Here is a 17,221-nt window from a genome sequence, read left to right on the forward strand (position 1 = left end):
ATCCCACCTCCAATCCTCCTGCCAAGATTTTTAAATCTGAGCCGGAATTGTGTCGTGTTGTTTCACGTTGCTGCTTTGAACAATCGCCGCATATTAGACAATCTGTTTTTGAACTGCCCGTCGGAAGAATGAACATGTGAGAGTTTGTTCAGTCTTGATTAAAAACTCTGCTTTTGCTGTCTACTTCTCTCTATTTAGAGGAAACCGTGTGAAGTTAACTTTCTTACTTTCACTCACTGTCACTGTATTCCTCCTCCTCTCTTTTTTCCCTGACGTGTGCATCTCACTCACCGGTCCGTCGGAATGATCATCAGAATCCCCCGATTTGATTGGCTGAGTGGCATCGGTGACATGATTTACAACGCATGCAATTGGTTTCCTTTGTGTTGATTTGAGTTTCCCGGGCTGATAACCCAGGGCTATAAAGGCTGGGAAAGCTGTGCCTGTTCAAATAAAAACGTGCTGTCAAAATGATTTATAAGTTATAGGTTCAGGTCCAGATGAGGCCTTCTCTATATGTTTTGGAGGTTGTTTTTACATATTAGTAAGTAATGTGTGGATGTGTGCAACAGCAGTATGAGCTCTGTCTCTCTCTTACACAGTCATGTCAGTGTGTTCTGAGTTGCCAAAACACCTCTTTGATCTGCTTATTACTGTAATCGTTGAGGTTTATGACAACATCAGAAACTTGGCACTGGAAGATCCTGTATTTTGTAAATTTAGAAATTAGTCCTTCCCAGAATTTCAAGAGCAAGAACTGAACACGTCTCAAGGTCTTTTTTGTGCCTCTTGAGGCAACAAAGTTTAAAGTGGGTGTGATTTGTTCTAGAAATGGATCACTGGCTGATGTCATAGTTTCGATGAACGCATTGTGCAGCTCTGTCCAACACAACTGATTCCTCCCTCATGCAGAGAAACATGGAGCTGCAAAGAGTCTTTGTCTCAAGAGCTTTTAATCTGAGCTTCAATAATCTGTTATTGTGATGGTACATATCTAGAGAAACTCAATTTAAATGCACAGTTGTCATTCTAGAGGAACATGCCAGTGAGATTACTGTTTTTCTTACATTTACTTTCACCAGGTTTACCATAGGGAATGTGTCTACTTGACAGCTCCGTGGTGAGCGTTCACATTTAGCAACGTGACAATAACCTTGATCATAATACGATTAGCATTTGTGTGAATGGACCTAAAGTACACCACAGGCAATTAGGTGTTGTAAGGAATATTTTTGTCTGTGTTGAATTCCATCAAGTAACAGTCCAACAATCGCATCATATGTAAACACCTTCAGGCGCAGGATTTCCAACCATCACCTCATCAGACTGACAGAAGCTGATGTGTCTGTGAACAATGTAAACGCAGACTATGCTTCACAGCTGCATTACGTGATCGTGTGCAGCTTCCTGCCTGTTGCTACTGAGACTTTGAGCTTGTTAAAAAATGGACAGGATGATAGACTGTGAGAATGAATAGTGTAGATATCACATATCATTCCCAAAGTTTATTTTTCTCTCCCGGCAGGACACTGCCAGCTCTCAACATGCTAACACAAGCTTCAGCTCACTACTCACAGTTCAGAGTCGGATGGGGCCCTTGTCCAGGATACAGGATTGTACTTGTAAGAGCTTTGGAAGTCTTATTGTGATTGACAATCACAGGTCGTTGTTTTCCATGAGGTAAAAAAAGAAGAAAACTACTACAGACTGATCACAGATGGAAACACCAGATTAAAATAAATATTACTGTAAGTGCAGCGCTTCTTTCAAAATCGAAAAGGAAAAAATCGACCTCTGAAACCATATGACACGAGTGGAAGTGCACATTGGCCAAGCAAACCCTGCCCGTCCCACATGTCACTGACCTTTCGGGGGCTTCCCGGGGAGTTTTACCCCCTCCTGCACGAGGCGCAGCCTTCAAACTCTTGTTGGCAGTCATGTTTGTCTGCAAACTGCCAACTCACCTGTTGGACAAACACAAGGACACAAAACATTCAAATGACTGCAGCATTCAATGCATTTCAATCAACTCCAAACAATATGGGGTGATATTGCAAACTAAGACTCTACCAAACTAGTCTGGGTTGGTCAGTAACAATTATAAGGAAATTATTACATTTTTCTATAGAGCTAAAGCCGGTACAGAAACAACAAACCCGATATTGTAATGATTTAATCCAGTGCCAGATCAAAAACCAGATGACCTACATTCTTATAGGACCAGAGCCAGGACAAAACTGGGAGTGCCAAATTAGTCTGAACAGGGAAACTCATGTTACACAAAATGGCTACTTACAACTTTGGTTAAATGAGCATGTGACTCTGCATATCTCAGGTATTAATACATTCACACTAGGTCCTGTAATAACAATAGAATAAGAACAGGGTAAATTATAAGTTCTAATACTCTCAACCATAAACCTACTTTTCCCAATCATAGATTAATATGTAAGTACAAGGTGCACTGATTGCACTTGACAACCAGGAGTATAGGAACCACTTCACCACATCTGCCACATTGAATCGCCAGTGTAAACATTGTAGACAAATCTTTCTACAAACCAGAAAGTAAGTGACATAACTAAGACAGCCTGTCGAGCGCATTGTGCCAGAGAAACTCAAATATATTCAGACAAAGATATTCCACTTAAAACATCTATTTTTACATCAAACAACACAGTGCTACATTACTGAAAATAACACAGCTAAACACACATTATTTGAACAAGCTCCCGATCAAAATTTCAGATCATAACCAAAGAGGAAATCTGGATTGAAAGTTATTATTCGTGCAGCTGCTCCCCACTGGATGGTTGTGTAACGCAGAAACCAAGAAAATACAAAACTGAGCAGATTGATGTTTGCAGACTCAGAGGCACTGAGGTTTGTGTAGTTTTTTGGAGGCTACAGAGGTAACCACAATGGATCAACTTGCAACCTGTGTCCAACTTATTTAGAGTTTGCAAACCTGATGCCTTCAGGTGTCTGCAGCCACCTGTTGGGTAAAGAGGGCTCTCATACACACTAAAAGCAGAGCTAAAGAAAATACTGGTGATAGTCTCATTATAGCAACAGTTTGAACAAGTCACCGCAAGATGACCCTAAACCACTTTGCCTGGCTAAAGGGGAAAACAGCGGCTTTTGCTTCTTTCTAATTAGGTACATTATCACAACTACCGTCATCGTCGCTGGAGTCAAAAACTCTGTGATGCCCCCGGTGTAAAGGCCACCCATGTAAAGAATACATGTAGTATGTAGTAATGGTTCCATCGTTTCAAAAGGACAAATCTCTTTGCACGTAAAGGCAGAATCTTTAACCTTTAGTTGAAAAACATACTTGTCATTGCTCTCTGGGGGACAAAGTGGATGTATGTATGTAGTCTATGTATGTTCACATTCATACAGTATATTTGGCTTTTCTACACACTAATTTATTTTGGCTAATCAGCCAATGTCGATATTTCTGCTTCATATTGGGTGGCATATCAGCCCGGACGATTTATTGGTCTTGTTCAAATAGCATTGTAAATTTTTTTGGCTTCATTTTTTAGAGATTTCTGTCTCTGCCAAAATATAATGAAGACATATTCCTTTTAATGAGCTTTTCCTGAAATAAACCTCAAATTAGACAATCAGAAAGTTGAAACCACCCTTCAAACTGGGGGCCATTGCCCCTGAAAATCACTTTTGAAATGCAGCAATGACCCTTTCCAAAAGGCTCAAAGCGATTGTTCTGGTGCGTTAGGAGGTCAAACGGAGATCCCTAGAGATCAGAGGTGGAGGATGGGAGGGTGCTTGGCAGCATGAGTTGTTTACAGGAAGTTGTTGTATGAAGAAGCCAGCCAACCAGTAGTGGAGCTGGGTCCTATAGAGACAGATGAGGGGAGAGGGGGAGCATTCCTGTTGTCAGCTATTTCCTGTAACTGTGGACTGCGCTAAGAGGACCAGGCATGCATCACAATTTTCATCAAACACAAAGACTGATGATGTCCTGTCCTGGTTACAAATCTCCTCTACTGATGTCAATCTGTGTTTAAGGGAAAATGAAAACCATCATACTCAAAGTGCACTTAAACTTGATTTTGGCTCAAGGATTCTTTGTGAGATCTAACAACCGAATTCAAACATAACATTTTACTGTCCTACTATAGATGTTACAGTGCATAAAGTAATATGCAGATGACTCTCAGCTGGAGCTACTCATGACAAAGATTATAACAAAACCATGAGAAAAGGGAGCAGAGAAAATTAAGCTTGATATTTTGAAATTACTACAGCTCTATACACCTAAGAACAATGTTTGTTTGTTAAGTAATTATTTCCATATTTTGGACTGAGAAATCTACAACCACAAAAATAGGTCACAAAAGTTCAAAATGGACTTTACAGTGTAAACACCAAGGCGTTAGCCAACTGACTTCCTGAGATCTGATCGCATCTCCCAACACAAAATCACATGCTCTAAACAACCACTTTCAAGAAAGCTCTAGAGAACCTTTAAAGTGCATTCAACCAGATTTAAGTCAAACTTTCTCCTGAGACGACTGAAAAACAGTCAACAATGAGAAGTAGAAACAGCTTCATGCTGAGGGGAGGCAATCGTTCAATGATCATGACACACTTGACACATTGATTGGTGTCTGAATGTTAGCTGTATTACAGAATGACGCAGGTCATGAAAAGACATTCATTCATGAGGGAACACTTTGGTTGGAGCTGGTTTTATTTGAGAGATCAGCATATGGGAAGGTTGCATAATGAGAAGTTCTTCAGTAAATTTAAATAAAGTAATATGGATACACAGTAAAATTAGGATAAGGTTGGAGTGGGTTTCTTGCCACCTGTATTCACTCTCCTTTTAAGACTGTTTTTGGTCCTTACCAACTGCTAAATGCTGCTCTAATCATAGACACATATAGGCTGTTATAACAGGAACAACGTCTGTTCCTGTTTTCTTTTGCGTACACGCCCACTTAGGAGACAGGAAGTTTAGACTGTTCCATACAATTAGTGCAGTTTGTAGTGCGTCATCTTTGTTATAGAGCGTCTTTGATGTCACTGAGGAGCCAGGACACTTAACAAACATGAGTAAGAGTAACAGGGTGACACACACTGGCAGCATATGACTGCATGTCAGAACATCAGCACCCATTGTTTTCAATCCAAACACACACTGGGGGCGTCTTGACGCATGCCATGATCATTGCATCTTGACAGGATAATAATAATAATCCCTAAAAGTTACTGCCATGACTTCAACCTCAAAACAGTGAGATGAAAAGAGCATCCATGAGTTTTCCCATCACTGGCTCTGACTTAAAAACAAATCCCAAGAAGCCAAACTGTCATTTCAAGACATTCAACACCATCATCTTTATGACCTAGCATAGCCATTTCAGGGTTTATCATGGTTTTGTCATGGTTATGTCCAGAAGTACTAAATGGTTACATGAGAGACATATCAATGACACATATTTTCCTCAGCAACATCAGCACATTCAACCCGGAACTACAACACAGTCTCCATTAGACTATTCGGGCTGGAATGAAAGAGCCCTTTGTGTTCAACACGACCTTGAGAGGGACATGGTTAAAAGTAAGTCTTTTATCAGCTGTGTGTGTGTGTGTGTGTGTGTGTGTGTGTGTGTGTGTGTGTGTGTGTGTGTGTGTGTGTGTGTGTGTGTGTGTTTGTGTGTGTGTGTGTGTGTGTGTGTGTGTGTGTGTGTGTGTGTGTGTGTGCGTGTGCATGTGTGTGCGTGTGCATGTGTGTGTGCGTGTGTGTGTGAAAAGGAGAGACTCAATTAGGTAAAATATCTTTTTAAATAGATTCCACACGTCCTTGGGCCTGTCACACTTGACAGATCATCTGATACACTGCTCTCTCCACTACTTTCAGGAATGTACTTATACTTGCCCTATCCATCAGACTGCGGTCGATTTAAAAAAATATTAAAGAATGTTTTCAGAGGGTGAAAGAAAACACAGAAGAGAGACAGAAACACCTGGACCCAGAGCCGAGAGCCTCTTTCTCATTTAACAAAGGCTGCACAGAAATATGCACTCTCTCAGCACCTGGCACCTGATGTTCAGTCTGTGAGGGCATTTTATGCAACAATCTTGTGACGTCGTGATGGACACATGTTCGATAACCTGGGACTCTAAGACCTTTGCTCATCCTGACACATGCAGTAGCAAACACAACAGCTTCAGCAAACAGAGTCTAATACTGCCTCCTTCTTCTGTCTCTTGTTACTCTACTCGGTGTTCTGGCTGACCTGGTCGTCTCTTTCTGCTGATCAGCAACCTGGCTTCAAGGCTTTTAAGACCACCGCAGAATTTAGAGGCAGCCAAGAAGCAATGGAGAAAGGAAGGAGCGAAAATCTTTGCAAATTCTCAACTCTTTCCACGCGTCTCAACTCACTGGCAGGCGTGAGTGCATGAGCCCACACACTCATTGTTTCAATATCTGCAGAAAGACCAGTTTTGTTCCCCATGGACAAAAAGAGACTTGAGCTGATTGCGTCAGATCATGTCAGTACAGCAATGTGGGACTGGAGTCGCATATATATCCTGGTAGAGGAGAATGCAGCTCTTGATAATACAGGATAATACAGTTCACATGAAAACATTTACAACACACACAAACTGTGCATGTGAGACAATTTTGTACTATAGGTCAAATAGGTTAGTAGAAATTCCCATGTGAAACTTTGTAAGATTGTAGTTCATTCTGGATATACTATATGTGCACATTCTATGTATTCATAACCCGAATTTCTGGATGGCAGGTTCTGTGTTTCTAAGAAAACCACCGAGGTTGATGCTGCTGGCAGTTGCACATAGCCATACCTGTATAATTAGCCCCACATGGTACGCCATGCTCTCGATATATAGCCCAATTGACCAGGTGGAACTAGTTCTTGGAAGCTTTTTGGCCACTTCAGCTTTTTTCAGAGTAATTGTGGCATATTTTCTCTTTGTGGAGAAGAGGAAAAATCCTTCTGTGTAGCCTAGATATGAGCGTGCACAGCTGCAGAGGCAGGCATGTGGAAAACAGGCTTATGAGCTGAGTGGGGGGGCTAGAATTTGTGTCACAGAACTGACCCCTGACACTCAAATATTTCTCAAGGACATAAGAGGTTGATAAGATATATTCTTGTTAAGGTCAGAGTTTAACTAAGTCAACAAAACAAAGATTGTACATATCCTTTGTCCTTTGTTAGTGCTTACCAACTTAAAACAGCTTCAAAGTTTTAAGTCGGAAGACTGGACTTATTTGTTGGAAGTTGGACAATGAGCTGTAATGTCACTTACTTCCTTGTCACTTTATACATATAAATCAAGATTGTGCTAAACCTTTCTTTATCAACAGATACACTTTCCCACTTCCCACTAACATAACCAGATTTGCCCCCTCGCAGTTGTATGTTTCCACCAAAGTCAAGTTGCAGTTTACACCCATGTCTGTCCAGACACATATAATACACTCAAGACTTACATAAGAGGGAAGAAGGAATTTAATAAAGACGGAATTTAATAAAAGGTATTATACTGCATGAATTCTTGAGTTATGGCCAAAAATGTGTTTAGCGACAACACAGGGACCTTGAACTTCGGTCTTTGACCAACAAATTCTTATCTGTTCATCCTTCAGTACAACTGGCTATTTGTGCCAAACTTGAGGAAATTCCCTTAAGAGAAATTACTGAGATATTGTGTTAATGAGAATGGGGTGGATGGACAAACAGAAAACATTATGTCTCCACTGGCTTCCAATGCTTGCACAAGTATTACCATTCATTCTAACTGTATGAAAGTATATAAAAAAAAAATACTCTAAGAAACAGCCACTAGCAATACATTATATGTTATCGGCTGTCTATTTTACAAAAATGCTAAAAATCGAGGTCTATAAGAAAACAGACTGCACATCACGCAGACCCCTTAAAATTGTAAAAACCCAATCAAATATACAGTGCATGGGGGGGGACATTAAATAACTCAGTAACCGCTTGCTTATTTTTATTTGACAGCCAATCTAGACAAATGAGAGTAAGGAGATTGCCACCTGCAAGCCAAGGTAACTGGGATTCCCACAAACACCACTTGAACACCACTTGTTAAAGCCAAATTAATAGTTTCTGCGTCAGTTTAGTCCGCTACGGTCTTTGTGACGTAGATGTCATCACCCACCAACCACACTGCGGGTTCCAGGTACAATACATCCAACTACATGGAATGGAATGGAATGGAATGGAATGGAATGTGGGATCGGGTACAAATGCGTGGAACACCAGACCGATGCAGATCCTTATTTAATTAAACACGTGACCAGAACGAGAATGCAACTCTCAGTGGACGTGTATGCAGAAAGTACGGAAAGTAAGCACCTCTGGGATAGCGACCTACAGTCTTAGTATAATTGTAGTGAAGATGTTTATAAGATGAATCCGAGAAACTGGTGTGGAATAAGGTGTTAGAGTTTGAAACATGTTAATATTAAACCAAGGATATATGGAAACATGCTTCATTACTGCCACATACTAAAGCAAGGCACTAATAGCATATCCTTAAAGTGGACCAAAAACCCACATCTACGCAATTTAACATCACATTATCTTAAGGTTACAGCACATCAGCTCTATTGCAGCCACGAGAGGAAATGAAATTTGGAAGCAGATTTTTGGGTATCAAAGGAGACATTCTCTCAGTGGCTGATATCTTTAGTAGAGCTTTGGGGTAAAGTAAAGGGAGATTCTCTTGTGATCTGAATAAGATCCCTGTGTGGGAAATCTGCTAAAACCATATGTTACAGAAGTACTCCCCACAAATCTGAGGCTACAATCCACATGAATACATTTTCATTTTATAACAGCAACAACCTCAGTCCAATCCAGACAAGCATTTTTGTGTCATATCAGAAATAATCTCCACTAACACACCTGAAAACAAATATCACATGACCGTTGGGCATGTGCTTTCCAGTGTAAACAGGAAGCAGATTGTCTACTTTGCTATTATTGTTGCTGTCACTGAAAGTAAGGTTAACAGCGTTTTCCACTCACTGCAGGTAGTCGAGTCGAGTCGTGACTGTTAAAACTCAAACAGGAAGCGTAAATGTGTGTCCCCAGCATTGTTCCCAAAAATGGCTATTTCTGTCCATCCATAATAAAACGCAACCCCAGAGTTTTCTAACTAAAACAAGGCCAACAGTGTTTTACACAGTTTTTGGGGCTTGAAACTCTGGAGTAGTGTGGACACCAAGCATAGAGGCAGCAAAACAGATGAGTTCTCAAACTAAAACGTATTAGTCTGGACCTAAAAGACCTGAGGTACCATTAAGCAAGATGTCAAAGAAAGATGTTCCTTGAGAATTGCTCTCTGGTTTGCAGTATCAGGCCTTCCCTCTCATGTATCCTCAGTAAATCATGGATGGATAAATAGAACCAGGATGACAAAATTTACTTCAAATGGGAGGTTGAACAGTCGCCTTAAAAGTGGCTGGGGACAGCCCAGACGAGAAGAACTTCCTGAATAGCTTTGTGTTGACAGTCCCGTCCAGTGAGAGGACCAGGTCATTGTTTGATCTGCACAATAGGACGTTTTAGGGAGAAAGGAAAGCTAAAGGAAACAAGGCAACGCAGCTATAGGGTTTGCAATAAACTCAACAGAATAAGATCATAAGGATTTTAGATGTAATCTGTTTAACACTCATAAGAACATTCATGATAGACATAAAATGAACTCAGCAAGAGCCAGTGTTGTTCTAATGAATGTGCAGGTCTTATCACCTTAATAATAATAAGTTTAACAATATTTTTGTAATCTGTATGGACCTAGATCTGCATCAAAACACAAAATGAGTAAATGATCAAATATATATGTACATGTACTATATACTTTCAGTGTTATAAATGTATTTAAAACAAATACTAGATCTGCATCTGTACTAAAAACCAATGACATGTTGTTTAAAACATGGCCTAAAGTGCTTATTGTTTTTGTTTAAATATGCAGCTAAGTTTATCATAATAATAAAAAATAGATTCTAGATAAAATTATGGACAAAGACATAATAAAATAAAATATATAACATTGTGTTATTGATTATCTAGTATCTAGTAATACATAGAAGTAGAGCTAAAATGGATCATCAAATATTTTGGAAGTAGCTTCAGTTATTTCTCGTGCAAAAATGTCAAATGTTTTGAGGTTTAAGCTTCTTAAATGTAAGGATTTGCTGCTTTTCCTTTAAATTTTATATTTATTTATTTATTTTTAACAATCTTAATTGAGTTTCAAAACTTTTGAGGTTTGGACTAAAACATAATAAAAGTGTCACTATTTCCTGATATTTTACCGTACAGTTTCCTGATTATCTGGAACTTACGCTATCTAAAGTAACGTAAGTATGTTCAATGCAGGACATTTACTTGCAATGGAGTATTTTCACAGAGTGATATTAGTCATCATACTTAGAGCAAAGATTCTTAATGCTTCCTCCAACATTCCCATATTTATGTAGCTGCTTTCATTGTATGTACAGTTCAGTCATCTGGTCTATTTATCTCAGCGATAATAACTTTGACTAATTACTATCCACAGAGTTACTGCCAGTTACTCTACCGGAACACTTCATTCAAAGGAGAAACTGCACACACACACACACACACACACACACACACACACACACACACACACACACGGACTTGTCTCTCTGTAGTTGTGAGGACACTCATTGGCATAATGCATTCCCTGCAAGTTTTTGAAGCCATCCTTGTCAGGACACTGCATTAAAACCCATTCATTGTGGACAGACCAACCAAAACCTTATCCCAAACTTAGCCATGATCAATTCATAGCTCACCCTAACTGGTCCCAATGGGGTTTACTGGTCCTGACAAGGTTTATGCTGGATAAGGTCCTGAAGAAGTAACAAAAACCAGTGCACACACACACACACACACACACACACACACACACACACACACACACACACACACACACACACAGTATTTCTGCACTTCATCGTTTAGCATGTCGATGACCAAATATGGTCACAGTGAGTCCAGGGCTACATTTAAACCAGTTTAAACTCCAGCTGCAGTTCTCAGTGTGTTTTAGTTCCCCGCTAACTCAGAGTGTGAGCTTCCCGCAGCAGCTCGTCATTAACGCGTCGGAAACAGTTACCTCCGAGTTTGTCCTCACGTCCATGGCCGCGGACATGTTCAGATTATAATCCTTCAGAGACGCACAGATCCCGCTTCTTCTACGCGTTGAACCCCTCTGGCTGCTCCAGAGGACACCTGGACCTCCTCAGTGAACTCCGACTCATGTCTTTCCAACCAAAACCGACAGAAAGAGTCCAGCCTCCTCTTTCACAGACACAGACACAGACCATAGAAACAGACCATAGAGCACAGACCACTGTGCTGCTGCTGCTGCGGAGGGGAGGCAGGACTTGTTGCCATGGAGATGGGTTGTTTGCCCCCCCTCGCCTCCTCAACTTTTCTTGGGATTTGCCCCCTGCTCCCACCCCCCCTCCTCCTCCATGTGTGCCCCTCTCCTCAGCCATTCACTCTCTCTCTCCCTCTCCCACTCTCTCCCTCTCTCTCTATCTCTCTATCTCTCTATCTTCCTATATATATCTCCCTCTACCTATCTATCTATCTATCTATCTATCTATCTATCTATCTATCTATCTCTCTCTCTCTCTCTCTCTCTCTCTCTCTCTCTCTTTCCTTGTTTATTGTCATGGTGGGTTGAGGGGTTGAGGAGAGTTGAGGGGGGGGGGGGGCTGAGGAGTGCAGATGAATATTCACCAGCTGAAGACACTGCCAGCAGAACTGCAACACATTGTTCTGCTCCGATCCTCCGCTGCTCCACACGAATACATTTCACCCACACAAAGATGTCTTTCATTTGTCAGACATGATGAATGTGCGACCAAGTACTTGTACTGCATCACTTTTGCTCAAGTAACCTACAAAGTTTAGGTAGTAGGACTAAATGTAATCACTAAATACTTTTGCACAAGTGCTTTTACTCAAGCAAATTGTATCACACTAAAACGAGGTACTAAGTACTTTTAGTTAATTGTTTTATCTCAAGTACAAATTGTATTCATTACTAAGTATTTTAGCACTAAATGTAGTTACTAAGTACTTTTACTATTCATAAATAAGTACTTCAGTACTAAATTTACTTTTGAAATATTAGGAAATATTGTACTTTGTCCACGGCAACATTTATAAAACAGTTGCATTTACTTTACAGATTTAGTTTACTAATACACAAAACACTGCGTGTAAAAAAAGACTAGCTACTGCAGTTTTCATAAAAATATTTACTATAGGATAATCAATAGAGCAATATTTCCATCTGTAAGGCAGTAGATGGCATAAAAATAAATCACTTGTGTCCAAATAGTAACTGTGTTTGAGAACAATACAATGTGTGTGAATGTACATTCTCCTCTTTCTCGTTATGCATAGAAATGGGAGGAACAAAGGCTGGTTGAACATTTATTTTGTTCTGACCTCCAGTGGTTTAACTTTCTAATTGATGTTCAGGTGAACTCCAGGACCCTGTGACATCACCTGTGGTTACAGGTGCAACAAAGTGCAAAACACCCAAACACGCCCTGCAGGGACACTTGGTGCAGTCGACGGTGAAACAGTGTTAAATTACTCTTTAAGTACAGTGATTAAGTAAATGTGCACAGTCTCCTCCAGCTATTGCACATCTCTAGACGGTGTCGTTGCTTTAGAGCTGAACTAAACTAGCAGAAACCACAAAAATGTAAATGTTCACCAAAAATGTAATAAACCAAATGAAATGTAACAACTCTCTCTGTGCTGAGGTTCTGGAGCACACACTGAATAATAAAGAGCGTCTCTGTGATGTCAGTAAACCATCTCAGTGAACTGTATATACCAGACAACTACAAGAGGAATTACAAACATCTATAATATACAGTATGTCAATGGATCTGTATCCATTCATCCATCGGTTTAACTGTAAAAACAAAGCAGTTTTTAGACATGAATTGTCCGGAAAAGTGGGGTCTGGATATTCTCCGGAGTTTGCCTTTCACATTTAAAGAACACAGAGGGAGATTGTCCAGGTTGTCAGATGCGAACACAACTACAGGAAAATGTCCGGAGCCTTCAGGTGAGGGGGGGCACCTGGGTAGAGCAGCAGGAGGCAGCAGCAGGAAAATCACATGTTTTTTGTTTACAGCAAATCAACACCAGTGTCGGCCCTTTTCACCTAAAGCTCTTGAATATCGTTTTGTTTTCCAAGTTGACATCTTCTGCGTCTTCTATGTTTGTGCGTTTTAGAAACATCATCGACACACACGTACATTCTCCGGACATTTTACTATGGGGATGGCAGGAAAAACTCCTGAGAATGTCCGGAGCCACTGACTCACACATTTGCGTCCTCACATACGGGCCCACAGGGTTGTTTCAGGAGAATATCCACAGGTCAGTCTTTGTCTGACAGCAGCACAAGTGGGATAAGTTCTTTTATACAGCAGCTCTGTAGCTCATGTCTCACACTGCTTCATGATAAAAGACAGAAGCAAGATGTGCGGCATTAACAAAATAAATAAGTGATTTACTTTCTAGATCTCCTTTTGTCAATCGCTGCTAAACATATGGGGTGAAATAAATCACCAGAGATCGACAAAAAAAGAAAGAAGAAAAGTGGTTTGTCGGCTGCAAGGTCAAAGGTGAACTGTCAAGCTCAAACGGTTTTCAAGGACAGATTTTACTGCTAAGGATCAAAAGATTTTCCATTTTTATCAAACAAACCCATCGAAAATCCTTATGATATTGAACAATCCCTCCTCCGGTCATGGTTATCTGTCTGTGCACCTACGAGTAACATCTTTACTGCGTATGTCAAAGCGCGGCTCGTCCATAAAACCCACAGCTCTCGGTCTCTTGGGGGGGGGGGGTCTTATCATCCCACAGACTTGGGAACAGAGGAAGTCACAAAACCCAGACATCCGTTATCACAGTTCGTAACATCAAGTCAGCAGGAAGCCGACGGCTCTGCCACTGTGCAGCTTTTCTCCGAGACCCACTCAGAACCCTTCAAGGTCTCGTAAAGACCGTCCTTCCTGAAAACACGGCGTGTCCTCAGTGTCTCAGCACAAAACACAGAGGCTCCGACTCCTCTGTCTTTTTGTGGGACGTTTTACCAGAATGTAACCTAACCTCTAACTCGTGGAATTCATTGTTCCATTGATCATCACAGGCAGTGCCATCTGGATTCCTCATTAAAAGCCACATCCTCCTCTTGCGTGACATAGGAGCATCAAACAGAGTTTAAACCAAAACACAGCATTCATCTGCTCCAAGTATAACAAGTCAGATACGTTCACAAAAATCGTACAGCTTCTAGAAACCTTGTTTTACATTATTTGAAAAGTTAGAAGATTGACCGCAGTGCTCTGACGCTGGAAATGTATGATTTTCTTTTCCATTGACAAGATTATTCACCTGCTAACGCCACAGTAACAAGGAGTAACTGTTTATTAGCTCATGTGAAATCCAGCGATCCAGTGATGAGGATCCAGCGTGAATCCCAAATCCTCTGAGATTCAGGGGGATTATTCCGCGGCTCTGTGCGGCTTTTGCCACCTACACTCCAAAGATTCATCTCAGACCTTTTCTTTCACCTTCCGCACATTCCAGAGGTGCGAGGGGGTCGAGGTGGCGTACGCAAATATTGAACCGGTTTGAGAAGAGCAGGAAGTCAACGTCACCACACGATGATTGGCAGCAGCTTTAATGAAATACACATTTTATCGTAATAAACACCATTTCAGAGACAGACCTGAGGCAGCTCTTAAACTCCAGGATTAATGTGGGTGAGTTGACATGTCTGGTCAACGCTCCTGCTCACGGGCCGAGATACAGCCTGACAGGGGAGACTGCAGCTTGTATTATCTTTTTCAGATGATCTGACATTACAAATATAACACTATCACTTCATTTGAACGCACACTTTTACTTAGTGTGATGTCACTGTGGGTTTTCTGCTGTTTTTTAGATTCTTGTAGGAACTGTTGAGTCTCAGTCTCAACCTGACTATAAAGTGCCTTGAGATCGTGTGTGTTGTGATTTGGTGCTACACAAATCAAATTGAAGTTGATTGAATTGTTGTTGTTCAGAAGGAGTTAACTGGAACTGGGCTGTTTAGTTATCCACGTTTTTCCTTTTAAAGAGATGACAGGCCCAAGCACATTTAAAACCTGTTTTGACTGCTCTTATGTTGTTGTTGTTTTCATGTGCTCCATTTTGCAATTTATCTGCCATTGAGAAAACTACTGAATCCGTCTATCTTTCATCACCTGAAATAAGAAAATTTAATTTAACCTTAAGGGTATGTGCTGGCAAGGATGAGAGTTTTCTTGTGTGTGTACCAATGTGTACAATTGTCCAATACTAATTAACTGAGTGTTTAAAAACACAATAAATAAAATAAAAACACAATAAAGTGATTAAAAGTGAGTAATTACTTGAATAGTTTTAATCAACGACTATTTGTAACCACCCTGGTTTTTCTCTTTATTAATCCCGGCATTATTTTCACTATTCACTCAGAAACAAGTAACACCATGTGACTGCTGGGAGAAATATTTGTGGAATCGCTGCAGCTACAGTCAAAAACACTGTGGAGCAGAGAGGAACAACTTTTAACACGAGGTCACTTCTTTATCTTGACATATTTGAGCTTTTCACCACAGAGCAGCCACAACATCAGTCTGATTTCCTGCTGAGAAACCTTGAAGGCAAATGTAGTGTTAAGATGTGTGTGTGTGTGTGTGTGTGTGTGTGTGTGTGTGTGTGTGTGTGTGTGTGTGTGTGTGTGTGTGTGTGTGTGTGTGTGTGTGAGTGTGTGTGTGTGTGTGTGTGTGTGTGCTTGTTTTTCTATAGTTGTAGGGCCCAATTTTAGTTAAATACCATCATTGGAAGGACGTTTTCACTGGTCCTCACAAATTCAAAGGATTGTTTGAGTGTTGAGACTTGGTTTAAGAGTTAGGGTTAGGGCGAGGCCTTGAGTTGTAATGGTTACGTTTTTAGGGTTAGGGTTAATTAAGTTTTTGCCTCCTTGGACCTGGTCCTAATGATGCAAAACAGAATTCCTGAGCTCCTGGATAAGTTTAGTGGTAAGATGTGAGTTGTGGTGAGGGTAAGCATTAGAGCCAGTCATGCACTGGTCATGGTTAAGGTTAGGCATACGGTTTTGGTTGGGCTGTGCACAATGAATGGAAGTCAACGCAAAGTCCTAATACAGATAAGCTGTGCAACACTGTGTGTCTGTTCCTGTGGTACTGTGGCACAACAATGAGAACTGAACTGAAACTTGTTGTAACATGAATGATAAAGTAAACACAGGTGAACAACACCTGAGGAGCTGCTGGAGACGTTGATTGGATTAGTATGGACATATCAAATTCATAGGCTGAGGCGCCCCCTGTAGGCTGTCCACTACAAATGCAGCACTCAGGCTGAGAGAGTCCCACTTTCCCACCCAGTCATCAACCAGTGGGTTAAATAGTTTACCAGCGTCAATCAGAGTCAGTGTCTATGAATAACTTAGTGCTGGGTCATGATAATCATGTCAACAATACAACAGAGTGCGAGACACAAGGAGATTCTGTTATGAGCCCAAACTAACTAAAGATGCCACAAATCCAAGTTGCTTAAAAGTTACATTTCTACATACTGAACATTGAATGCGCTGAAACCAAAGTCCTACCTGTGTTTCTTTGTTGCTGCAGAGTTTTTGCTCAGTGATCCATTCTTTAGCAGAGCCCGTGTCGCTTTCTGTCTGTGCAAACTGCAAACTGCAAACTGACTTCTTTTTTTTCTTCTCTCCTGTGGAAAACAGTTCAACTGCATGCAGAGAGAGAGAGAGGGAGAGAGAGAGAGGAAGAGAGAGGGAGAGGGAGAAGAAAAGGGGGGACTGCTCAGGAAACGATGACGCAGCTGTATGAAAATCACTGTGCTGATAGTCTGGGTTTATCAAATACTGTTCAGGCAGCCTAAGTTAATTAATGTAGTCACTGTTTAGTCCAACGGGTTTTAATGAGGCCTCTTTTCACTGGGCCCCGTCCAGTGGTTTCCAGATGTTTCAGAGTTAATAAAAGTAACAGGAGAATTTCTGTCTGGAAATTAGCAGCATGCCATGACTACAGCAG

General features: G+C 40.9%; 1 protein-coding gene across 2 annotated transcripts in view; it reads right to left on the reverse strand.

Annotated features, from left to right (window-relative positions):
- Window positions 1-16,918, reverse strand: part of dennd2b (DENN domain containing 2B) — a 49,523-nt gene extending 32,605 nt beyond the window's left edge. Inside the window, exons 1-2 of one of the 2 annotated variants that reach the window (XM_034574851.1) lie at window positions 16,780-16,918; window positions 1,866-1,964 (exon numbers count right to left, since the gene is read on the reverse strand). In XM_034574851.1, coding sequence (XP_034430742.1) covers window positions 1,866-1,939 — 74 coding nt within the window. In that variant the 5' untranslated portion in view covers window positions 1,940-1,964; window positions 16,780-16,918. Of the gene's footprint in view, window positions 1-1,865; window positions 1,965-11,190; window positions 11,499-16,779 lie in introns of those variants that run through there. The other variant, XM_034574841.1, reaches the window with a different exon arrangement.
- Between the last annotated feature and the right edge of the window lie 303 nt (window positions 16,919-17,221).

Source organism: Hippoglossus hippoglossus, chromosome 3 (genome assembly GCF_009819705.1).
Source record: "Hippoglossus hippoglossus isolate fHipHip1 chromosome 3, fHipHip1.pri, whole genome shotgun sequence".
NCBI lineage: Eukaryota > Metazoa > Chordata > Actinopteri > Pleuronectiformes > Pleuronectidae > Hippoglossus > Hippoglossus hippoglossus.